Source organism: Anarhichas minor, unplaced genomic scaffold (genome assembly GCF_050575085.1).
Source record: "Anarhichas minor isolate MPS153535 unplaced genomic scaffold, ASM5057508v1 ptg000051l, whole genome shotgun sequence".
NCBI classification, from domain to species: domain Eukaryota; kingdom Metazoa; phylum Chordata; class Actinopteri; order Perciformes; family Anarhichadidae; genus Anarhichas; species Anarhichas minor.
Window position 1 is genome coordinate 4,316,850 of NW_027466497.1, and position 25,419 is coordinate 4,342,268.

The following is a 25,419-nucleotide window of genomic DNA, read 5'->3' on the forward strand; positions in this document are numbered from 1 at the left end:
AAATGGAGTGAACTTCACAATCAGTCGCTCTTTCATTTTAATTTCCTTAAACCTCGTTGCTGTCTTTCCTTTTTTTCCTCCTGGAAGTTGACATCAACCTCGGCCCATAAATCTTGCATTATCACCATCGAAATGCTGCAAACTTTCCATCCTCCCTGTGTGAAATTAGCCTGACAGACAGACAGCATTGCTAATGGCATGAAGTAATATTTCAACATGCACGCTTTGCAACAGAGCAGCAACACTTTTGCACCCAAAGGCATTACAACAAACCCTTAAATTATATTGAAATGATCTCAAAATGTGAGCAGTTAACTGTGAAAGAGTGGAGAAATTCAAACAGCAATAAGGGACATTTTTAAATCAGCCGGACATAATGTCTTATCTAACCTGCGGCATGTTGACACACAATGATTTGCCTACAGACTCATGTGTGCGTGTGGTCTGAATTTGACTGTACAGTTTGCATGGTTGAGGTTCAACTATCTGAACATTGGCAATGCAGCTATAGAGTGTCACTCTTAGAGGCATGCATGCATCTGGTGTGAATAAACTAATATTGACACATTCGGAGATAAAGCTGCATTGTAAATGCATGTTTGATCGAGGGGAGGCGGACAGTGTGTGTATGTGTGAGATGGTGGAAAGACTTTGTGCAGGCATAGCCATGAGTAAACATGACAAAAAATCTTTACATCTCTTGCAGTGCCGGACACAGAGATGAGCATTCAAACTAGTGGCGGTGTGTGTTTACTGCATACTGCATGTATGCTCAGCTATAATGGGAACATATACTGTACATGCACAGCCAGTCGTCAGAGCAGAAGGCGCTTTGCAAATAAAGACCTGAGAGAAAGAGAGAGAGAGAGAGTTTGAGGAACCCCTCTTCAGGCAGCGAGCAGCTACCCTCCAGTTAGCCGCATGGGTAAAGTTGTTGTTTGTTCTGCCACACATGAGGAATCTTGTGTGTGCTTGCAGCCCGGCTATATGGAGTGTCCATATGAAAAGATGCTAAAACGGTCACTTTGAACCGTCTTCACTGACGGTGAGCACGGAGGAAGGTGGTCCCTTTGAGCTGACAGCAGTATGCAGGACTGACTGGAGATAGCAGTTACACACACACACACACACACACACAAACACACGCATACTGTGGAGCGACTTCATTGGAAGCATATACAAATGATAAAAAGAGTGTAAATGACATTGAATAACATTGGAATACATTTTGGGACCATGTTTGTATGAATGAAACTCATCCCTGAAGCATAGTTAAGACCAGGAAGGAACAGACTTTTTTGATTGTGGGTTAAATACAGAGAAATATAGTCACGGCCCAAACAATAGTACATCTGTAGTTTTCAAACAGTTTCGGAGCAAGAAAATCAACTAAACAAGAAAACCCCATGTGCCATAGAAAAATGTATAGTTCAATTATTAAAATGTACAACAACAATTACTACACAGCACTTCAAAAGAGTTAAATGTTTAACATTACAGTCGTTTATTGATGCAAAAAGTGTTTCTGTATCTGCAGCTCTTAAATAAATAAAATCTAATAAAATGCCTTAAAAATAAAATAACTGTAGTTATTTATTCAGTTAATCCTTAATTTATGATTGTAAAAACATGATGTCTCAATGCTGTTTAAACTTAATAATCAGTACATTAAGGACACGACTCAGTTGCGTAACACGTTGTATGGCTATTTGAACAGGGGGCCCTGATGTTTGTATATAGATATGCAAACATGTGACATTTTCACACGAAATCAAACGCTGATAAGGCAAACATTTAATACTGAGAAATTCAGATGAAACGTCTTGGGTGAGTTGGATTCCTTATCATTTCACGAGGCACGCCTTCAGAGGGGCGGGTTTAAATATGGGGTGGAATGGCAAGGGGGCGGGGAGCTCTAACAATTACTACTATACCCTTTCTGCCTCCGCATCTTCTTAGTTTCCACAGATTGTAGAACCGCTGCGAACGTGTTTCCGCGAAACCACCTGTTTGATATTTCTACATTTCGTTTCCTCTCAAGAGAACCAGCTCCTCTGCTATGGCTAAAGGAGAGGGAGGAGAACAATACTCCAACCCCAATTTATTGAATAAACCAGTCAGCTCGGATGGAATCACGCTCGCCAGGAAGGTACGTTTCATTCATTCATTTATTTAAAAAAATGACCAACGCTTTCTTATTTAACACACTAGACAGCACAACACCACGCAGTAAACGAAGAAGACGCTGATTTTTTTTTTTAATGAATGCAGGACACCCGGTTAAGCGACGTCGCGAGGGACTGAATCACTTAACGTTACTTGTTCCTAGGCGCGCGCGCCGCCGGTTGAGATATTTCGACACAACAGTTGGACTTAATATCATCTCATATGTGACTCATCGAGTTATTGAGTGAATTAAATGATTGATAGCGATTAAAAATGTAAAAGAATATGATTCATTTTCAGTGAATTAATCAGTAATTTATTACTTTCAGCTTTCAACCGTGAGCGAACCATCCCCCTGAATATTTCAAATCGTTTAAATCATATTGCTGAACGGGAGCTTTTGACGGTTAAATATAGCAGATTTACCGTTAGCCAAGTCATAATTTTAGTTTCTAGACGCTGTAATGAGATGTTTTAGCTGCACATGTAACCACAGCCACATAGAGCTACATTTAAATCCCTAAAATACGAACGTTAACGTTGCTATTCTATCTTAACGGCTCTTCTATCGTAACGGCTGCCTTTTAAAAAAAAAAAAATCGTTTTACTTTAGCGCACGTTGGCTAACGTCAAATTAGCCTACTGGAATTTTCTCATTTGCATAATTGGTCTTCCTAATTAATTAAAATGAATCTCATGAAAAAATTGCAGTCACACTGGAAATCTCGCTCTCGCTCAAAAGGAAACGCTGTAGGTGTTGTTGAGTATCAATAGAAGGTATCTAAGATACTTCCTCCATATTAGTTTATGTAAGTTTGTTTTAGTGCTGCGTTCAGGGACACGTGTTTGAATATAAGTGGAAATTGGAATTGTTAGTGTCTTTCTGTTTCAGATATCACGTGACATACGGCTTTAACAGTGTAGTAGCAAAACGCATCTGCATGTTATGAAAACAGCATCTAAGCTATTTTCACCAAAGACTTCTCGACATAATTTCGTATTTTGAGTGCATTTGTAGGGGGGTGATATCCATATCTCCGACAGCTTTGAATGCAGCAGGGATCACCTTAACAAGGCAACGTGTCAGACCCAGAGGAGGCAGGCTGAGGATGAATCCTACATCTAAAAATCAAGACTTTTTAAACATCTCGTGCAACATTTATCAAAAACTCTTCCTCTAAAAAGCCACAAGTTTGAGGATGTTCACTTGACTGTGGTTTGCAAGTGTGCAGTGATAGCATAATTACTTCAGTGATAACATCTTTACTGGTAGCACTGATGGCAGGTAGTAGCTTGTTGAGACATCCTCATTAGATAAGCTGTGTGAGGCAGATTGGGTTTTTCGTGTGCAAAAGACATTAAGAGACGCATCCCCTCTACTGTAACTGGGGTCATTAGTACATATACAAAGGAACATTAGTACACTGTCAATCAAACCTCCACCCAAGTTACATGACCCAGCAGGCACTAAATCACCAGCCTTTGTGTAGGTTTGAATAATTGGCAATAATTGATACAAGAACTCATACGCAACATGGCAGCAGGATTTTTTTTTTGTCACCCAAACAGAGGCTGGGTTGGGGGTATCAACAAGGCAAGAGGCTGGTTCATTGAGTAGTTTGCAGCCACAGTGATGTTTTATGTTGTGGTTGTGATCTCAGATGAGGTGTTTCTCATGCAGAGTGAGAAGAACACTGAAAATGTGTCTGCCGTTCAAGGTTATATCTTGTATGTATCTCACTCACCACCTGCAATGAAAAATGCCTTTTTACCAGCCGAAAACAAGCAAATGCTACCTTCTGATTGGTCAGCGGCGAGGGTGTGTTTTCATCCCTCTGTGGGCAGGAGTAGTCAGAGCTCTGGTCAAACTGGCAGCCAATTCGTTGGCATATTAAGCCAGTTAAGGCTGCTGCCAAGGTACTTTTCGACCTCGCTTTCTGGTCTGTGTTGACACCATCGTGTTGTCATTCCCTGGCACTAACCTGGATAGAGTGGTGTTGCTACTGGAGGAGTTGTTTTAGTGTCTGTCTGCTGAGGAAATTATTACATCTACAGTGGAGAAAACAAGGAAGAATTGAGCACTTGTTGGAAAGGGTTTTCTTGTTTCCCCGGTGGCTGTCCCTGACTTTTGCCAAACACGCTACATGATGATTAGCTTCTTGCCAGCTTGAGACTCTCTAGCGATTTAAGCTATTCAGGCCACATTCCTCATGAGGCCCCGAAAAAACACGTTTTAATCGGACTAGTGCGCAAAAGGGCAACGCTAAATAATCAGAGATTCAATTTTGTTCAGACAGAAATTGAGAAAGTTACCTGAGGATGAAACTGTGCGCTGTATGCCGACTCTGCAGAATTGACCCCTCCTATAATTACAAGGGCTTGGCTCTGCCTGGAAAGGTTTGTAAGGCAGCTGCAAATACTTAGCCTTTAGGACACTTTCTCCAAAAGTAGGTTAATGTTGAATGAGTAAAACGCCTCAAGCCATTTGTTTGGCATTGTCTTCTTAGCAGATATTCAGATCTGAGATCTGCTATATTATCTACACTTAAAATGTCCCGACCCTGGCTCCACTTTTAGCATTTATGTAGCTGCTTTTATTACTTGATTAACTGTGTTTTTTCCCTTTTTCCCCAGCATGAACATGGGAACAGATTGTCAGTCTGCAACAAGATCTGCTATGCCATCGGCGGAGCCCCCTACCAGATCACAGGGTGTGCCCTGGGATTCTTTCTGCAGATCTATCTGCTGGACGTAGCGCAGGTGAGTTGGTTTTTAGGCTATTTCAAATCTCCATGATCACGCCTGTCCAAGACATTTAGTGTCTCTTTCAAAACACAGACCTAAATATATTTCCCCCCTCCCCCGCTGCCCTTACAGGACCACCACACCGGTAAAGGGAACATACTGTCCTTCCTATACCTGATGCCGTACAGTATGTGTGGTGGCATTTACAGACTTGAAAACAAGCGAGTTGTACACGATCCCCTCCTGTGCCCTCACACCACCTCTCTCACAAAGGGCACATGCAGAACATTGTGACCGCCAAAGCTCCCCAACAAAGGAGCGATTATCCTGGAGTAAAATGAAGAAGTGGAAAAAGTTGTTTCCATTATATTGACTTCCATGATGTGGCTCCACTGTATCAGAAGGCTTACAGGGGCTTCAGGGGAGGGGCGGCGGTAGGGCGATGGGGAAGGAGCTCGCTTTAATGGGCTCTGACACTAATCTCATGGATAGCGGGTGGGTCAACCGCTTCCCAGGGTTTCGCTTTGTCAGGCTACCAAGATTGTAGATTAAGAGTGTGATGGGTGACACAGCGTGGGGCTGATTGTACAGTCGAGGAGTCGAGCATTCAATCCCGCCTTCAGGCGCGTCTCCTCCACGCTAAATGAACAGCAGACAGGTGGCACCTTCACTATGCTAAGTGGTGCCTTCTGACTAAGGAAAATGAAAAGCACTACTCACTGTAATGTCACGTTTTAAAGCGTCACTGCTGACTCCTCCATCATCAGCTTAGCAGTTTAACCACCACATGCTATGTATAGTTTGACATTTAGTCATTCTATTGTTGATGGTGTACTCGTATACATGTACGCCTGCAGTGATATTTGAATGGCTACCTGAAAAGCAGGTTTGAGCATCAAGAAATTCCCCACTGAAATTGAGATTTGTGTCCTTTTTTAAATGTCACAGTTGCGCTAATATTTGTGTATTCTCCCCTTTTTGCAGCTGGATCCCTTCTATGCCTCCATTATTTTGTTTGGGGGCCGAGCATGGGACGCCGTAACGGACCCGACGGTGGGCTTCCTGGTCTCCCGGAGCCCGTGGACGCGTTTCGGACGCATGCTGCCCTGGTAAGTGGAACTCCCGGCCGCAACCAGCGAGCTATACAGTCTGATACGGTTGGATGTTATTCGTTATTAGGTTTTTAGCAGATTATTTTCTCCAGTGCACCCTCCTCCTCCAGCTGTGGTGTTTGAGTCTCTCTCAGGCTGTTTCCATTAGCTTGTTGATAAAGCCCAGTTATGTGTCACTGAAGCACTTTTCCCACATTTACTGGGGGGGGGGGGGGGGGTGGTGGTGGGGCTGTCGCTGTCAGTCTCGGTGTGTGTCACAGCTGCGAGTGGAAGTTTTCCAAACCATACACTGTACATGTGTCAGTGTTTGGGGGCGGGGCTTTGTGAGGAGATCACCAGCGTCATCTCCCGAGAGGTTACTTTGGGTCATGCTGATGCAGTGACGGCTGCTTCCTCATTGTTCACACATGTTTCCATTCAAACTCTCTCTCACCCCTCTCTCTGTCTCTCCCTCTCTCTCTCACTCTCACTCTCACTCACACACGGCTGTACACACAGACTATAAAATAATCTGCTTTCGTTGAAATGGTTAAGGCTGGGCCACTGCGGTCACAATGCTGAGACTCTAAGACTTTCAAAACAAATGCATTCGATCCCTGCAGGTGCTAGTCTTGGACGTTTCCCACAGCATGGCCTTTGGTGTGGCTTTGACAAATATAACTCCTGCCTGCTACTGAGTTTTCTCTTAACAGCAGCCACACAAACCGTCTTTTGACCAGTACACTTTGACTTCTTTCTGTGAAATCCCCGTTGTAAAGAGCAAAAATAACGTTAAAATGTCCCCTGGGAAATGTGCCGGTGTGTCGCAGCCAGTCTGAGGGAGTGGGAGGCCTGCGGGGATTTTTCACAGAAAGGTTCCCGACCCTTTTTCTTTTGCAGCTGCCACATCCCCTCCCCCGCATCCCTGAGCAGCCTACGCGATGGCTTCGTTTCATACGAGTTATTCGTGAATGATTGTTAAAACACTGCAGAGCCGATGTGACGGGTATAATTCACACGGTTGCATAAGATGAAGTACAGTGTGGGGTGTCAGTGGTAGCTGCTGGTCAGAGGAGGGGCTGCCAGTCTCCTGTCAACACAGACGATAAGTTTGAACAGGTGACGAGGTAAATGTCAGTGTAGGCAGCTTCATAATGAGCACCACAGGGAGGTGAGTGGGACTCCACCTATGTACTCCCTTGCCTACTTGATTAAAAACATAATCTCCCTAGTTGGTTCTGAAATGTGTGCACCCTTGTTTAATGAAGGGCACAATTGGGAGATGAACCCGGTCATGAAGGCCTCCCTCCTCGGTCTCCTGTGTTAATGTTCCCCTGAGAACACCTGCACGATTTCATTTAGATTACAAAAGGAAGAAGCATCGAACGTTGGGTAACAGTTTCCCAGAAGCGTCGGAACCGTTCCTCTTTTGTGATGACATGACTCTTTGTTAGCAGGTGTGCAACAATGTGTTGAAATGGCTTCTTGTTCTGCAAGTTCAGATGGAGGGTTTCTAGCCGAATGGGTGGGGTTTGTATGAGGAATGATTGGCACGTTCACTTTCATCACGGTCCTCTCCGTCGTCATATAAAAGAGGAGACGGGTATGGTGGTGAGGCCACAGGAAAGCTGCCGGAGCGGTTGCTATGTCTTAAAAGCACCGTGTAGTAGTGTAGGAAGTGGGGGAGGGGAGAGACGAGTCAGACTGGTCCCTCATTGGTCCAGCCCACAACACACCACATGCGTGAGCCAATGAGGCCTTGGCTGCGAATGTCCCGGCAGGGTTTTTAAAGAGTGGCTGAGGAATTTCAGGAGTTTACTCCAGTTCAAGTTGTGAAGCAGAACGAGTTGCACTATTGGTGACAGTCTGCAGGTTTCCTGCTGTAAATAAAAACATATAAATGGATTACTTTGGACGTTGGCTGTTAGGTATCCTAACAGCCAGCTAATTACCCACCCAGACAGATGATTGCTGCCCAAGTAATTCATTCATTTATTGTTGTCGGCTCATTTAAGGACAGTTAATAAGCACCAGACTAAGCTGTCACCTGCTGGGATAAAATCCTCTCTCTCTCTCTCTCGTCATCGCGGCTATTTCAGAGGACATTTGAATACGATTCCAGGAAGGATCTCATACGGTGTCACTGCACTTCTGCCGGCAAGCACAGTGCAAGTCCTGGCTAAGCCTCGTAACACGGTGTTGAGAACAGCCTTCACTGGATGGGACGTGAAAGTCTATTTTATAACAAACAAAACAGAGGCACAGTCTTGGTGTTCTTTTCACACCGCCGCTTGTTTCATCCGTGTTGCAGCATGTCTGAATGAAGCCGAGTAAGTAAGCGGTAATAAGCTTTAAAAGAAAAGCATTCCTAAATGCATTGTCATATCCAGAGAAAGTATCGGACCACTGCTGCACACGCCCACAGCGGCTTCACTCGGGTGTACAGTTAATCACATCACATGGGCTACAGAGTCAGCTGAGCGCTGCTCCCTCTGACATCACTCTCTCCAGAGTACACGCTGTGGCTCTAAACGGGCTTCGGGTGATTAGTGGCGAGTCTGCAGCGAAGCACTTTGATTGGAAATTAGCCGGCGAGAAGTTAATATATATATATATATATATATATATGCGCGACAGTGACGTGTTGCTTCTTGTAGTCCATCGTGACGCATGTGTGATCTCATTTCCCGTCCGATGAGGATGAATCGCCGGATGTTCCAGTGATATCCTGGAGGAGAGACGGGATGCCCAGACTCTTGTTTCCAGAGGCGGAGCTTCTCTCGCTATCTTGTATCTGATTGGAGGGTTTTGATCTGACCATAGGAAGAAGCAAATAGGGGGGAAGGAAGTGACGAAAGGAATTGTACTCCTGCAACTTTTTCCTTAAATGACCTCATGTTGCAAATTGATGGGATGTTAGACATGTGAGGAGGAGCTTTGAACACACAGCTTTGCTTCATTGAACCATTTTAATGTAACAGAAGGACACCAGGGAGTGTTACGTACTCTCATAACCCCGGTTTAGACACAAGCTCAACCTGTTCCATGCTGGTGAACGCCAGGAACACCGTCTCTAAACACCAATCGGTGCTGAGCTGAGGAGAACATTTGGCACAAATTGAATAAAGGCCACACTAGCATGGCCACAGTTAGTTACATAACGTCCCCTCTCTTCATTAAGGCTGATGATTGTTGTAGGGTCACGTTTTCATCCACTGATGTTATTGTTGTTGTCTCCTCTTGTTCCTCTCGTCTCCATGAAGGATCGTGCTCTCAACCCCCCTGGCCGTGATTGCCTATTTCCTCATCTGGTTCGTTCCTCCCTTTGAGGACGGCAAAGTCATCTGGTACCTTATCTTCTACTGCATCTTCCAGACCCTTCAAACCGTGAGTACCACTCTCCAGCCCACGCCTCACAGACTCTTTATTATGAAATGAAAGGTTATTAGTGGTCAATATGAAGTAACCTGAATTGTTGATCATTGCAAAGTGTTGCAGTCTTTCCAAAATATATAAATAGCCAGAACATTCTTCTAATTGCACAATAAATCTGAAAGTATTCTTTTAAGGAATAGTTTAACAGTTTGTTTGCAGAGTCTCGGAGTGTGACTTTCCAGTCGAATGTGAAGAGACAGATTTCCCAAAACGTTGCACCGTTACTCGTCGTTACTTCTCTGCACGACCAACAAAGGGAATCTGCTCGTCATTTTTTCTCACCTTGTTGCTCTTTTTCTTTGCAAAAACAGTGCTTCCATGTGCCATACTCTGCCCTCACCATGTTCATCAGCTCAGAGCAGAAAGAGAGAGACTCGGCCACCGCATACAGTGAGTATTACAGCTGCACATGCAACTTTTTGATTATTTAGCCGCCTCCTCAATGGCTAAAACGTCCCCCGTGTTTCCTCCCATCAGGGATGACGGTGGAGGTTATGGGCACTGTTCTGGGCACAGCTATCCAGGGCCAGATCGTGGGTATGGCGAACGCTCCCTGCCTCCCAGGACCCAGCGACATCGACCTGAGCAACTCCTCTCTGTCGGTCGGACTCAATGCATCGGGGCCGGTCATTTCCCTGGATGACACGGTAAACCGACTGAGCTGTTAATGAGAGGTTTAACGGTTAAGGGCCGATTACAAGAATGGTGTTTGCTAACCGGTTCTTTTCTTGTTCCCTCTTTCCAGAAAGTGGCCTACATGATTGCCTCGGGTGTCATCTGCATTATCTATGTCCTCTGTGCTATTGTTCTCTTCTTCGGTGTGAGAGAGAAAAAAGGTAAGACGTTAATCTCTCCGTCAAACCGGCTCCGTCTGCTCGTTTAGTTTCCTCATCTTGTCTTTCATTCAAAGTAGTGAATCAGAGGTTAGGTTTCTGAATGGGAGGCTTTCATGACCAGTGATGGGACAAACTACAAGAGTTGAAAATGTTTTCTATTGATTGTAATTTAGCGTCTTTCCTCATTCTGTCCTATTGTTTTCCTCTCTCCAGAGTCTTGTCGTCCCAGGTCGGAGCCCATGGGTTTCTTCCAGGGGATTAAGCTGGTGATGGGACACGGACCGTACGCCAAACTGGTCATGGTCTTCCTCTTCACCTCGCTCGGTTTCATGGTGCGTACAGAGACACGTGCACCATTTTACTATGACCCCTCAGTAGGTGTATATAGCCTACTGTATGTCAATACACTGTTAGTTTTTGGGTTGCTGAGTCCAACTGGCTCTTCTTAACGTGCTGGTGTGTGCTCCCGGACAGAGTTAACGTGGTGCCTGCAAAGTTGGCCAAGATGTGTGTGTGTGTGTGTGTGTGTGTGTGTTTATTTATTTGTGTGTGTTTAGGCAGTAGGATTTAACCGAGTAAATCTCTGTGCTTTGTCCCACAGCTCCTGGAGGGAAACTTTGCCCTGTTCTGCAGCTCGACACTGGGCTTCAGAAACGACTTCCAGAATATACTGCTGGTCATCATGGTGAGTACACGCAGACACACACACACACACACACACACACAGGTGGCACTTTCAGGCGCCCTGTTGCCAAAGCAATGGCCGCACATTTCCCCCAGCGCACGAAACCTTGAGCAGCCCCGTTTGTGTGGAAGAAGTTAAGCGGTTAGCTTCAGACAAAAGCTTCCCTCCCAGGGTGAACACATAAATAGTTTCTTCAATCACAAGGCCGGTCTGTACTCGGTCAGAAAGCGGAGTCTCCTGGCTGCCAATTGTCCTCTGTGACTGCTCGGCCTGAATGCCATCCCATTCCCACAGACCGTAGTGGAGCCACGTCTGATCTCTTGTTTTATCTCTCTTCTCCTGAAGAAACGGTTTCTCATATCACGTATTAAACCCAATTAATCCATCGATGTGCTTTCTGCACATCACAACGGCTCCGCGTAGTGAGCTTGAGCAGCTTACTCTGCTTTGATCCTGTGCGTTATGGAAAGGATTATGGAGGCAAGGCGCTGACCTTTTTGTTAAAGTACATTTATTTAGTGAAATAACTTTTTTTTTATTTATTATTTTTATTTTTATTTAGAGGCTTCAACAGTGTGAGCTTTGACAGGAGCCGCTCCTTAATCAGCAGTAAGTGATCCTAATCCTCGTCTTCAGTAATTTGGTGAGGTGTGAGATGAACCCTGGAAGCTCGGCTCAGATCTTATTGGTACAAAGATGGACTCAAACTCAACAAATCTATGTAGCTGGTATTATATAAGGACTTGTAACTCAAACTGGATGACATTGACGCGGTCAAATGTTATGAAACATTGTGCGAGAGAAACGGGAAGTTCCATAATTGTGACAAACAAAAAGAGCCTTGTATGTATTTTTTTTTTTTTATAATGTGAGGCACGTTGCAGAAAGCAGGCTGTATGGGACATTGTTCCAGAGCTTTGCTGCCGCACCTCAAATGAACTCATTTTTCAAGGGGCCGGACACACTTTCATTTGGCAGCAATACACTGAGGTCGGTTGTGTAAAACGTGCTCAATGAGGAAGGTTTGAGAAGACATTAACTGATAATTATGTTTTGATTTCTGGGGAGAAGCCTGATGAGGCTCACAGAGGAGAGGTCGCTGTACGTGCAAGGAAGTGGCTTTGAAGATGAAGTTCAGACTCTGTTCAAGTGTTCAAATACTGCTGATGCAACAAAACAAACAAAAAACCCGCTGCGAAACATTTCCTCATAGTGGGACGCCACAGAGCCAATGTCATTGTCTCACACATGGTTGTGCAGCGGGACTGCAGCGACGTGTGGGCGGTTTTATCTCTTAGCTTACCGTGAGAGAAGGTGGATACTGTTGTATCACCGTTATCTTTACCTCAGTCAAACAAGGAGGGGGTCAGAGGTCAAACCGATCCAAGCTAACCCCTGTAGAGTCATGGGACGACCCCTGTGGAGGTTTTGCATCACATTGAGCTCAATTTTGTTTTGGGAAGAGCGGTAGAAACCGTGTTGTTTTTCTTCTGTGGCCCAGAGGGTCTTCCCTGGTTTAACCTGTACCAGACGGCCTTGTGTGGAATTTAATGCAACTTCTGTGAGTTTTGTCTGGAGGGTCGAAACAAAACCTTGTTAACCGGACCTTGAATGTTTTTCTTCCCCCCCCTCAGCTGTCCGCTACTCTGGCCATCCCCTTCTGGCAGTGGTTCCTGACTCGCTTTGGGAAAAAGACGGCGGTCTGCGCCGGCAGCTTGGTAAGGCCCACAATCCCGTTCAAACAGCACTTCTGAGTCGTACGAAGCCTGTCGGATTGACAGCAATTAAATGATGTTCTAGCAGCTTTAGTGTGTGTTCGTCTCTGAATGGCAGCTGATCTGGTGTTTAGTGGTCTAATGCGTTTCTGTCCTGTCCAGTCTGTGATTCCCTTCATGATCCTGGTGGTGTGTATGAAGAGCAATCTGATCGTCACCTACATCGTCTCCTTTGCTGCCGGCGTCGGAGTGGCTGCAGCCTTCCTGCTGCCCTGGTAAGATCCCTGCTGACTCCATGTTTTTTCTTCTCAGGAATACATTTATAATAGATACTTTTGTGACTAACTTTTTATGTTTTTCAGGTCCATGCTGCCCGACGTCGTTGATGATTTCAAAGTGCAGAACCCCGACTCCACCGGCCACGAAGCTCTCTTCTATTCCTTCTACGTCTTCTTCACCAAGTTCGCCTCTGGAGTCTCCCTCGGCATCTCCACTCTGAGTTTAGAGTAAGTCGTCGCTGAAACACGCACAACCTATATTGTGAATCATTCTAAACGGTTTTGTAGGTGATTCATCAGGTTGTTATCTCATGCACCGAGACACAAAAACAAATGAGGCTAAGCCCCCAGCCCCCAAATCCTACATCAAAGCAAGGAATTCCTTTTGCTCTTATTAGATTAAGTACAGTAAGGCTGTGGATTATGCGTGTGCTGCACACCACATGACTGACTCTTTGATCAGTGATTTGGTGTGAATTTTGTCTTCATGGATCACCAATATTAACGCTCTGCGATGCATGAAAATGTTTTTTTAATTGTTTCTTCTTTTTTCAGTTTTGCAGGCTACATCAGCAGAGGCTGCTCTCAACCAGAGGAAGTGGATATAACCTTGAAAGTGCTGGTCTCTGCCGCACCCATAGCCCTCATCCTAATCGGCCTCATCATATTGTACTCGTATCCGATCACAGAGGAGAAGAGGCAAGGCAACCGCAAACTGCTACAGGAACAAAGGTAGGACTGTGGATTGAAATGCCTCTTTGTTGTGTTTGTTTTTGTCAGTGAAGGAAATCTCCAACTGAAGACTCTTTTTAATTTTCAGGGACAACGAGGCAGATTCAGAAACGGACTCGACAGAACTGGCATTGATGATCTAGCGCGTGTCGGTGACCCGCGGACCAATGAGGCGATCGACTGGGTGGGACCAACTGACCCTGGGCCTGTTGGATCGTACAGACACTGCCTCGTTTAACCACGCTGCTGCTGTTCCACGTCTACAAGACTTGAGTGACTCAAAGTGTCATCGCCGGTTCAGCCACGCTGAGGCCTTTCCCAAAAACATTTGACATTTTCCCAGCATGAAATTCATTCTCCTCTCTTGCTCCATCAGATCTCAAAAGCTTTTTTCGTGTGTAACATACTACTTTTGAGCACTGTGGAAACAAGCTTTTTTTGGGGGGTTGGCCTTGTCCTCAGTTGAAATTGCACAAAACCATAAAATGTGATGGGAGCATGTTTTGTCGGTGCTGCCATTATTGGTGCTACACTTTCTATCCTCGTACATAACCACATGGAGCATTAACGACCGTGAGCACTGCGCTAAAGACAACTTTATAGTTTATAGAGATGTGAGACACTTGAACAGTGATAACGCCTTAATATTCAGAACTGACAAAAGGATACGTGTGTCAATCAGTTGCTGCTGTTCAAAAATACACACCACGGTGTTTAAATGTGTTTTTGTAATCTTACAAATAATCCTTCTAGTCAGCCTGTTTGTTTGCGTCTCATTCCTATCCAACTGACTGACTGCTTGTTTTCTTTTAAGAAGCTGTCATAATGTGATGTTTGACCACCCTAAGAACTTTAGTTCAACCACCATAGTACTGAAACCACTACACTAGTAAAAGCAGTTAGCTTGCGATTACATTTCTTGCATTATCTTTATTTATAGGACAGCTACTGGAGACGGGAAAAGCTTTTCTTTTTGTAAACGCTTTAATTTTCCTTAATACTGAGCAAACCGGTGACGACAGTCGTTGCTGATTGAGTTCTATCATTATTTAAATATTTATTAGTTTTTTTGAATTCATGTCTGCTGGAAAGTGGTGCTTCTTGCAGTATTTAAATATATTTAAGGCCTCTGAGGTTCCAACTGAATTAGAAGATTAAAAATGAGGAAAATGTGTTTGGAGTCTAATTTTAAAGCACTTGCACGCCTTTCAATGCATGTTACAAACGCTAATATCTTTGCTCTGTATGCATTCAAAAAGGGAAGCGCATAATCGTGAGAGAAGAAGATTGGGGAGTGAACGTGTGTTTTGAATGTTTTTTTCTTTGTGTATTTGTTTAATGAAGGAACAACCAGGATGTTTTGTGATCATCTCAGTCCCTGTCATTAAAGTGTGGATTGACACAGTTCATATCTATTGATATGGAAATGTGTACATGCTGTGTCATATGTGAATACTGTACAACTTTGACATGTTTCTGACAACTGGGTTGCCGATTTCAGTTTTACTCAAGAGATTCCTCAGCTCTACAACATCGTGCCATTTTTCACCCACCGTGTCTGTAATAATTGTACATTCTGTAAATCTCCCCGTTTTATTCTGCCAGTGTTTTTGCCCGTTGTGGATCTGTCGGTAAACATCCCTCGTGACTCTTGAGGTTGTAGCCAAACGTGTGACACGCAGAAGCCTTGTGTACATGCCTCCTGTGCATATGTATATATTGTATGTAAACCTGTAAATATCTTTGATATTTGTGGCTGTGAAATGGACCTATGAACACTGTAGTTATTTAAGGAAAAAAATGTTGAGAATGAAAAAAAGATATTGTTAATAAATACTAATTGAGTGTACTGTGAACGAGTTAACATTTACTGTACTTGACCCACAAAAAACACGAGATTTGTAATGTCTGTTCTCGTATATCACACATGCATCACGTGGATAATTAGCCATGACCCAATGCCTACTGAAGAGATAATTATATAATTATTCTAGTGGCTTATATCTTCAAAACATCCAAAACTGTCGTCAAAGGTGTCTGGAGCAGGTTGTGAGAGCAAAACGTCAAATTGATGACTCATGAACGGGGCTAGCTTGGAAAAATAATGAAGAAATGAATGATCAATTATCAATCAAAGTTGGTGTGATGTGGAGAAACTATTAGCTTATAGCACTGCAGTTGGACTTTTACAGCAGCTCCAGGTTTACACATTGGACATTATTCGTGGTCCACTACTGCCATCTATTGTCTGAGTTTTGTTCCAATTTTATGAATTAGCCGATTGCTTGAAGTTACAGTAAAAGTGTGAAAAATCTAAATTCTACTTATTACTTTTAGCAGCTATGTCTATATAGACACATCCCATCCAAATAAATTAAGAAAAAGGGAAGAATTTTAAAAGAAAATAATTAAATCATGACTCAATATAAACAATGAAATATAATAATATTAAATTGACTAACTAAACAATAGTGCAAAGATTTTTTTAACCAACAACAAACAAACAGTGTAACAGTGTTATAGTCGTGTGAAGGTGATTTATTATGAAGTGTTATTGGACAGGAATGATCTCCTGTATCTGACCTTGTGACAGCGGAGCTGGACGAGTCTGTTATTATGGGCCCTCAGAAAGAACCGTGCTGCCAGTCCTCCTACAGTACGTTCATTCTGCTGTCACTAAAAAGTAATTTTCTTTTCACCAATGCTGACTTTTACCTTCTGCCTGGCAGGATGACCACTCATGATAGATGTAGAGATGTAACAGTGTAATAACATTTAATAACAATTGGTTATAGTGAAGGTTTTATGATGAGATATAAATGTGATTTAGGTGACGGAAAGCTAAGATAAGAGTTGGAGACGTAAAAGCAGGAGAACAGAAAGGCACAATTTTCTAAAGACTAGGAAAATACTAGAGAGGCTGAATCACCAAGTACAGTATGACCCTAGACCCTCAGGTTCACTGAGTCAATTAGTTGCACATGCTTTGAATAACTGCAAAACGTTTGCAATATAATCTAAGGTGGGACATTACTGCCTACTCTTCTTGCCTTGTGATTAATCAAATTAACATTAACATACATCATATTTGAGCTCAGGCTTACTAATATCTAATATTTGGGTACCTGGGTGAATATTTAAACTGTATTGTCTGTGTGGTTGCACTGTATACACACACACACACACACACACACACATATGTATATATATATATATATATATATATATATATATATATATATATATATATATATATATACATACATGTATGTGAACGCATAGGAATTTGACTGCGGTTTTCATGTTGCTCTCAACGTACATACATAGAATATACAAATAAACAAGAAACATATAAAAAAATAAAAACAAGGACATTAAAGACAACAAAGTAGAGCAGAGGTAAGCGTAAACATTTAAACATTTAACTACTATGTACAATATAAATATATATCCAAAAGTATACATACGAACATAAAGAACAATAACAATGAATTTGAGATATTAGTGCAGAATGGTGGTAATATAATATATATATCAAATTATTATATATATATATATATATATATATATGATATACACAATGCCCAGAGTTCTTAAGGGGCCCAACAACAGTTTATTTATTTATTGTTCACCTTTTCTCTCCTGTAATGGGGCGATAACAACAACAACAACAACAACAACAACACACTAACTGCACAATAACGAAGTGTTGCCTCTTAATCATGAACTCTGCTCTCGATTGCTTTCCCCTGAAGTTCATTGTGAGTCGATAGCAGAGTTGACGCTGACGCTGATGCAACACACTGACAGGTCCGTACTCACCCACGTCTCATTGTAAGAAGCCGGGTTTTTAAGGTGAGTCAGCAGGATGTACAGTATTGCTTTATAATAAACAGATATTGCTTTTAGATGTAAACAAAATGTAGTTCCCGTAACGGTTGTAGTTTTAACCGAAAGCTCGGTAACGTTAGCTGCACATGGTTTTGTTGCTAACTAGCCGATCAAGTCAATGTAATGTCTACGTTATCTTTCTCAGTGGCTAACTTACCCGGATGTACAGTAATGGTCTTCTGGATAATTCTGCATATGGGAACAGCAGTTTCTTTTTTCACATAATGTCAAAATTCTAGTATGAATTCTCACAATGTTATCTCTTTGTCTTTGGCTAAAAGCAACATGAAGCTGATTTAACAGAGTTTAAACTCAGATATGCTCTCAGCTGCTGCCATTGATTCATACTGTGCTTAAGCTCCCAACTTCCTCCTCAGAAGACTCTGCACCATGACAGACCAGCTGAGTCCGGATGAGAAGTTTCACCTCATAACTAGGAACCTCCAAGTGAGGCATACACAGACAAAAAAATACACTGAACACCCCCCTTCCCTCCCAGTAGCCTGCTGTCTTTAATCTCTTTATTAATGCGTGTGTTGCAGGAGGTCCTCGGAGAGGAGAAGCTGAAGCAGGTTATTCAGGAGAGGGAGCTGAAGGTGTACTGGGGCACAGCGACCACCGGAAAACCCCACGTCGCTTACTTTGTCCCCATGTGCAAGATAGCAGACTTCCTCAAGGCCGGATGTGAGGTGGGGGAGATCTCATTCCAGCGTCTTGTCTGTTAAAGACTCAGATTTAATCTGCACTTCCTTCTGCTTACACATGTGGCTTTCTTCTTCTTTCCCCTCAGGTCACGATTCTCTTCGCAGACTTGCATGCCTTCCTAGACAACATGAAGGCCCCCTGGGAGCTGCTGGAGCTCAGGGTGAAGTACTACGAACAGGTCATCAAGGCCATGCTGGAGAGCATCGGTGTGCCACTGGATAAGCTCAAGTTCGTCAAAGGAACTAACTTCCAGCTCAGCAGGTCAGTTGTGCTGCTGACGGTCCTGGAGACTTTCTTAATATGTGTTTCAAGGATGGAGGGTTTTATTTATTGTCATTACGCAACACAGGGTTTCACAACGACATGCGGTTGTTGCCCATTTGCTCCACTGCGCTGCATCTACATATGCCACCGTTATTTAGCTTTAAAACTTTGTACCTGCTGCCATAAACTCATATTTTACGTGTGTTTTTTGTTCATGTTTTGTCAGAGAGTACACTCTGGATGTGTACCGTCTGTCCTCCATGGTGACGGAGCATGACGCTAAGAAGGCCGGAGCTGAGGTGGTCAAACAGGTGGAGCATCCCATGCTGAGCGGTCTGCTCTACCCGGGTCTGCAGGTAACAACACTGTTCTAGATGCAGCAGTAACTGCTGCTAAGGAGTGATATAACAATACTCTGCTTCTCTTTGTGTCCCAAGTGATCAAATAACTAGTTATTACAGGAAGTACAGCTCAATATCCACATATTGTGATATAAATACTCCAAATATCAGCTTGCGGATGTGATCACGAGTGCACTCTGTGTTGTTTTTCATAAACATGTTACATGCTGTTGTGATCGATTGGATCGGTAAATGTGATTTGTCTTCGCTCTCAGGCTCTGGATGAGGAGTACCTGAAGGTGGACGCCCAGTTTGGAGGAGTTGACCAGAGGAAGATTTTCACTCTGGCAGAGAAGGTACCATCTGCCTCCATCTTTGCACATCATATCAACCCGTCACCCTCTCACATTACTGACCTCTAACCTCTTCACATTCAATTTCCGCTCTTGTGGAACTTGTTTAGTTTAGCAGTAGCTGTGAGGTTGTTGGCCTTATTTTAAAAAGCTAATTTATTTATTCCAAGTGCTAATAAATAGATTATGAAGATCATTTATAGAAATGATGAGCTATAAATGACCAGCAGAGTGATCCCATGAAACAGTTTTCGGAATAACATCTCTATAAGATGTAGATTCTAAGCGAAGCCTCTCTTCTGTCTCCAGTACTTGCCTTCTCTTGGCTACGCTAAGCGCTCCCATCTGATGAACCCGATGGTGCCCGGACTGACGGGGGCCAAGATGAGCTCCTCAGAGGAAGTACGTCAACGTTAAAAAGAATACAGGTGAAGATTTGTATGAACACTCTCTTCTAAAGCCTGTGATCGGTCCATCATCTCTTCCGGTTCAGGAGTCAAAGATCGATCTGCTGGACTCTGCTGGAGACGTGAAGAAGAAGCTGAAGAAGGCTTTCTGTGAGCCCGGCAACATCCAGAACAACGGAGTCCTCTCCTTCGTCAAATACGTCGTCTTCCCGCTACGCGGAGGTAGGAAACTGTTCTCCGTCTGTTGCCCCCGACTTTTCCTCCACTCGGGTAAAATGAGTTGGTAATCGGGATCATTGTGTTTCAGAGTTCCGCATCAAAAGGGACCCAAAGTTTGGTGGAGACAAAATCTACAGCGTGTTTGAAGAGGTGGAGAAGGACTTTGCTGAGGAGGTAAAGTGTAGATTATCTGATACCAAGTGATGGAGGACACGGACCACTGTTATCAATACATTTTTATAATTATAAGCAGCTTATGCTGATGTACTTTCATGTTGCTTTTCTGTTAATAACTTAATCACATGCATGTTAAAACAGGACAAATAACAAAAATATATTTATTATTGTTAATTGAATGTGCAAACTACCTTCATCCATCATTCACAAACATGCTCCTCTCAACAGCAGTGAGAAGCAAAGAGTACAAACAAAGAGTTTTACTCTTTAATGAAACACAAATGGGTGTAGGAGAGAGAAACCGATTCCGTATAAGCCCACCTGTAGCATAGACACACTGGTTTATTTGAAGTATAAAAGAATTCAAGTATATCTTTGCTAATATTCTTCTCTGCTCTGATCTAATTGTTGGCGATCTGACTCTGGTAGTCGGTCCATCCGGGAGACCTGAAGGCCTCGGTGGAGGTGGCACTAAACCAACTGCTGGAGCCAATCAGAAAGAAGTTTGAGTCGCCCGAGCTCCGCAAACTCACCAACACCGCCTACCCCGACCCCTCAAAGACGAGTCAGTATTTTACCCAGCATCCCCTCTGTTTTCCTTCTCACATCCTTTTAATCCAAACGCATGAATTGGGATGTCAACAACTTGTGTGTGTGATCAGAAGGAGCAGGAAAGGGTGCCAAGGCAGCAGGAGGAGGAGAGGATGAGGAGCTGGCCCCCTCCAGAGTGGACATCAGGGTGGGCAAGATCATCAGTGTGGAGAAGGTAGGACGTCACTGGACGGCCGATCAACTGATCAATACGGCGTTTGTGGAGAGGATCCATCTTACAGCCCTCTTTCTCTGTGGTCACACGGGTTCCTTTGTTTTCCACACATGCAGCATCCAGACGCTGACTCGCTGTACCTGGAGAAGATTGACGTGGGAGAGCCGGAGCCGAGAACGGTGGTCAGCGGTCTGGTGGCTTATGTTTCCCAGGAGGACCTGCAGGACCGATTGGTGCTGGTGTTGTGCAACCTGAAACCCCAGAAGATGCGAGGGATCGAGTCTCAAGCCATGCTGCTGTGTGCCTCTGTGTGAGTGTTGTTTCTGTTGTTACACAAACACACGCTCGGCTTCATTGTTTTTTATGTTGTTTATAATTCTTCCCCTCTGATTGTTTGGTTTCCAGTGAAGGGGAGCCCAGGAGGGTGGAGCCTCTGGACCCCCCAGAGGGGTCGTTGCCAGGAGAACGGGTGTTTGTCGAGGGTTACGAGACGGCCAAACCAGACGACAGACTCAACCCAAAGAAGAAGGTGTGGGAGAAAGTACAGGTATGTTTCGGTCAAGATTGTACTGTCACTCTATTCAGAGAGATTCCGGTATTATTCAGGGTTCAGATGCATCCTGGGAAACAGTTGACCAATTTTCCAGTCACGATAAACACATGGGAACGTTACATTATCCTGTAACTGCTAACTGTGGTGGTTTATTATTAAATTATTCTATGATCTATTTGTAATTTTCAAGCAAGTAAGTTATGATTTCTTAGAGAAGTTGGAGCCAGAGCACATCTTTTAAATCAGACTTCCAAAGAGTGGAACATATTAGTTTGTGTCACAGCAGCGAGATGATCAGTGAAAATCTCCTGGAAAATGAGTCTGAACCTTTTGTTTCTTCTTCAAAATCCAATTTCTTTTAAAGGTGGACCAATATTATATTTCCATAATGGCACATTAGAATAAAGTGTGTCATCTGTAGAGGATTGACTGTATATAATAATAATTGTGTTATTGTTTCTGTCTCCTCAGGCCGACCTGAAGATATCAGACGCGTGTGTGGCTCAGTGGAAAGACAAGCAGCTGATGACTCAACTCGGACAGATCACATGTAAGACACTCAAAGGAGGCAACATCAGCTAGACGCAGAACATTTCACCACTCAAGCTGCTCCCGCCGGCCACATCGCAACTACAATACTTTTATCAGCTTAACAGTCACACTTCAGCTGGAGGTCTCTCCTGGAGGATTGTGGGACATCGACGGCAAAAGTCTCTGATGCTTCGGACAGGATGTGACAAATTCTGTTACCTTGCTTTGACTATATTAGAACATTTAATTCCTGAAAGTGTACAACGCTATGATCCATTACGGTTTCTTTTTTTACCTGGTTTTGTATGTTGTCCACACACTTAAATATACAAATTCCAGAGTTCCTGCTGATGAGACATTCTGTTACACATGATAATGAAGGGTTGGGGTTACTTAATCAAATGCTGGTACTGATAAGGAATCTCAGGTGTTTAAAAAGGGACTTAAAGTACTTTTCTGGGTTGGAATTGCCTTCGTTGTAAACATCAGATCTTTGGCCAATCCACAAAAACCTGATGAATATAAAATGTTCTAAGGGCTTCAGACATCAGATGTATATTTAGAAAATCAATATACTATAAGACATAGGATGGTTGCGTTGGGGGAAGTGTACAGAAATCAATATCTGGACATTGACTGTCATATAATCAAATGGTGCATCAGCTCTATTATGAAATAAACGCTGGCTGAAATCGGTGGTGTGCAGAGATTGAATGGGTTTGTGTCGGATGAGAGACGCTCTTATGTTGAAGTGTGTCTGCATCACATCGTTCAAGAAACAAAGCAGGAAACACATTTTTAATACACTTAGATTTTTTATTTATAGAAGTAATAACTGTACATAATTCTTTATAATCATCGAGACAGACGTACATTTTTTTGACCCGTTACGAAGAGTCGGTATAATTCACTCACCAATGATTTTGCTGGGGGAAAGCATTTTGTGCAAAGAGCGATGAGCTGGATTTGCCACCGAAAAGGTTTGGGCTTAAAAGTTTTAGACGTGGAACATTTAATAAAAAAACGCTGACCTCATAATTAAGTCTACTCCAGTGTATCAATCATCCAAGGCCAATCGCATCCATTGCCCTATAAGAGTGGTTTGTCAGATGAAATAGATTCTTAAATATTTCATATTTGGTAGGAAAAGGTGACTGACAGTGCTACGAGTGGAAACAACCACACATAAATAAATAGGATGCTTGTGTTGCTGTTGTGCTAAAAGATTTCTCAGTCACTAGACCCAGGAAGGGATTGTGCAGATTGTGTAAAAGCATTTAGCAGTCGCTGCAATCGGATGCTTTTCTGCGTTAGGTCTTAATGGTTTATCCTCCTCTCATTCTTGTGAGTGTGCAGCATCCCTTTTACTCACATACTACTCCAGATATATCTATCCACACAGTGAAAAGCAGGACTGAAACTTGAGTGTAGCTTTGTGTTTTTACTTCGATCTTTAAGCCAAGAAGGCGTTAAAATGTTGTCATGTAGCGGATGCCATTTTTCTGACAACTTCTTAATTGTGTATTATATTACAAAAGGGGAAAAAACAGACTTAACAGACAGTAGAGCTCTGTACAGAAATGCTTTATCAAGACAAATCCTTTCCTCTGAGCTGCAGTGACCACTACCTATTTCGGCCTCCGGGAGGCGATCTATGAAGCCAAATATTTACAGTTCAGCCAATGTACACCATTTCATCCTGAGGGGCCTTAATGAGAGATAAACTATACCTTAGAAAAATACTCCAGAATAAAGCTATCATAAGAAATTGGGAGCGACACTTTTTCTTTTTTGCATAAATATGTAGGAAGGCCATTACAGGCTAAGGCTTTTGGAGAAGACTTAACACACACAACACTCTTGATAGTTGAGTTAAACGTCTCTCAGTAATGTCAGTCCTTGCTGAGAGTTGTCCTTTTACTTGTAGTCTCTGCTTGATCCTCTGGATGGTCCGACGCTCTTTCAAAACAGTGTTTCAATTGTGTCCGCCGTCACTCTCGTAGCTGAAGGGGGAAGACAAGAGGAGGTTAGACATGATGGCATCGACATAATACAGTTACAGGAACACACTTGATGAGTATTCGGCCCTAATCTAATTCAGTCACTGAGACATGATCACGAGCTTCAGGGTTATGGCTGATTGAAGCGCACGCTTGCACATTTGACTGCAGAGAGCTGAAGGCAAGCTAGCAGCATTGTGTTTTTGTGTGGAAGGTGGCTTCTTGTGTGCAGTTTTCTCTTGTTTGTATGGAGAGAAAATATGCTGTTTAACACTATGTGAAACTGCTTAGCTATTCAAGATCATGGTAATGAGAGAGAGAGTAGCTATTGATTCATGCTAGCACCGAATCAGCCTCAATGACTACATACTCAGCAGAAGGCAGTCTTTCGTGACTTTCGCAGATTACAGAAAACCATGGTTAGAAATAATGAGGCTGCTCTTACTCGTCGTCTCAGGAAGTGTTATTCCACCGGTGTGTTGCACTCCTCCTATCGCTCCGTTTCCTTCGACGCTGAAGTCCATCTTTGATGAACAAGCAGGAAGATTCTGTGACGGACTGTTGGCTGGTTTCTTTGCCACTGGTGGAGGAACTTTGTCCAACTTCACACCACCATTGGAGAAAGAGGTGCTATTTGATTGGTCAGACACCTGCAGGAGCTCTGCCGCCAAGCTTTGCTTCAGACTTGCCTGAGCTTCAGGGGAGGAGGCGGCGGCGGTCTCGAAAACGACCTTTTTTGTGCTCCTAGAGAAGATAAAGCTGGCGGTAGAGGCTGGGGACTTGTGCATGTCACATACCTCAGGGGATTTCAGGGACAGAGCCCCATGTTCACTGACAGAGCTGTAAGTGGAGGATCTCACACCCAGTCGGGATGGAAGACCATCTCTAGAAGACATGGCTGCAGTTTTCATACGTATGGCTTCCTGTAGGCGCATGGAAGGGGTGTGTAGCACCACAGAGGATGTCTTTACTGCCTGAGGGGGAGATTTTAGTGACAGAGACTTGCGGATGGGCTTCTGTGGAACATTTTGAGATCCTGGGATTAAGACTGAGCAATTCTCCTGAACTGAATCTACCTGGTTTGTTGACTTGTCCTCCGATGGAGCCTTCACCTGATCTTCAGTCATGTTGACTGATCTGAGGCGAACCATCTGAAGCAGGGAGGGGGTGACTAGAGGTATGTTAGCATCCTCTTTAGGAATGGGTGCACTCTTGTGGCGGGAAAGCAGCTCCTTGCTCCTGGCGTCTCGGTTTGGTACACTAGGCTGCCGTCTGAAATTTATCCCGTGGGTGAAGTTCTCTGCTGGTAAAGTTGGTGCTACTGGGACAGCAATTTGAGGTTGGGCACTGACGGGAGGCTCGGACAGAGCGACGCGCTTCAGGGAACTGCAGGGAGGAACTAAAACAGGGACTAATACTGGGTTCTCTACTCTTGTAATGGGTGGAAAAGGGGGTGCCACCACTGGGGGAGATGGGACATTCTCTGAAACAGATACAAAGTTTGTAACGGGTCTGCACAAAATCTCCCC

The 25,419-nt window shown here is 43.6% G+C and overlaps 3 protein-coding genes across 4 annotated transcripts in view; 2 read left to right on the forward strand and 1 right to left on the reverse strand.

Moving 5' to 3' along the window:
- The first annotated feature begins 1,927 nt into the window (after positions 1-1,927).
- On the forward strand, positions 1,928-15,539 carry mfsd2ab (MFSD2 lysolipid transporter A, lysophospholipid b). The gene is made up of 14 exons (XM_076112843.1): positions 1,928-2,149; positions 4,801-4,926; positions 5,896-6,020; positions 9,266-9,389; positions 9,749-9,827; positions 9,915-10,084; positions 10,183-10,273; positions 10,487-10,605; positions 10,875-10,958; positions 12,593-12,676; positions 12,836-12,948; positions 13,036-13,179; positions 13,507-13,683; positions 13,772-15,539. Exons 1-14 carry the CDS (start codon positions 2,060-2,062, stop codon positions 13,824-13,826), a joined length of 1,581 nt encoding a protein of 526 aa, XP_075968958.1. The 5' UTR covers positions 1,928-2,059; the 3' UTR covers positions 13,827-15,539.
- Positions 15,540-17,447: 1,908 nt separating this feature from the next.
- Positions 17,448-22,582, forward strand: yars1 (tyrosyl-tRNA synthetase 1). Of its 2 annotated transcripts, none has more exons than XM_076075248.1 (14): positions 17,448-17,538; positions 17,952-18,021; positions 18,117-18,263; positions 18,365-18,540; positions 18,770-18,899; positions 19,160-19,240; positions 19,547-19,639; positions 19,731-19,866; positions 19,952-20,037; positions 20,470-20,605; positions 20,703-20,806; positions 20,923-21,116; positions 21,212-21,353; positions 21,831-22,582. In XM_076075248.1, the coding sequence occupies exons 2-14, from the start codon at positions 17,965-17,967 to the stop codon at positions 21,939-21,941; spliced, it is 1,593 nt and encodes a 530-aa protein (XP_075931363.1). In that variant the 5' UTR covers positions 17,448-17,538; positions 17,952-17,964; the 3' UTR covers positions 21,942-22,582. The 2 variants fall into 2 exon arrangements, with proteins under 2 accessions (XP_075931363.1, XP_075931364.1); XM_076075249.1 differs by having other exon boundaries at positions 17,450-17,538; positions 17,955-18,021.
- A 103-nt stretch (positions 22,583-22,685) lies between these two features.
- The window catches only part of nhsl3 (NHS like 3), a 34,026-nt gene continuing 31,292 nt past the window's right edge, over positions 22,686-25,419 (reverse strand). The window contains exons 10-11 of the mRNA XM_076075247.1: positions 24,336-25,371; positions 22,686-23,893 (exon numbers count right to left, since the gene is read on the reverse strand). Of these exons, the coding sequence (XP_075931362.1) occupies positions 23,853-23,893; positions 24,336-25,371 (1,077 nt within the window). The 3' untranslated portion in view covers positions 22,686-23,852. The remainder of the gene's footprint in view (positions 23,894-24,335; positions 25,372-25,419) is intronic.

What these genes read in the sequence shown, in the direction of transcription:
- yars1 (XM_076075248.1), top strand. Translation starts at nt 17,965, where the DNA reads ATGACAGACCAGCTGAGTCCGGATGAGAAGTTTCACCTCATAACTAGG. An exon ending in TCCTCAAGGCCGGATGTGAG is followed by an intron (nt 18,264 to 18,364) that starts GTGGGGGAGATC and finishes CTTTCCCCTCAG; the next exon opens with GTCACGATTCTCTTCGCAGA. An exon ending in TTTTCACTCTGGCAGAGAAG is followed by an intron (nt 19,241 to 19,546) that starts GTACCATCTGCC and finishes TTCTGTCTCCAG; the next exon opens with TACTTGCCTTCTCTTGGCTA.
- mfsd2ab (XM_076112843.1), top strand. Translation starts at nt 2,060, where the DNA reads ATGGCTAAAGGAGAGGGAGGAGAACAATACTCCAACCCCAATTTATTG. An exon ending in GAATCACGCTCGCCAGGAAG is followed by an intron (nt 2,150 to 4,800) that starts GTACGTTTCATT and finishes CTTTTTCCCCAG; the next exon opens with CATGAACATGGGAACAGATT. An exon ending in ATCTCCACTCTGAGTTTAGA is followed by an intron (nt 13,180 to 13,506) that starts GTAAGTCGTCGC and finishes TTCTTTTTTCAG; the next exon opens with TTTTGCAGGCTACATCAGCA.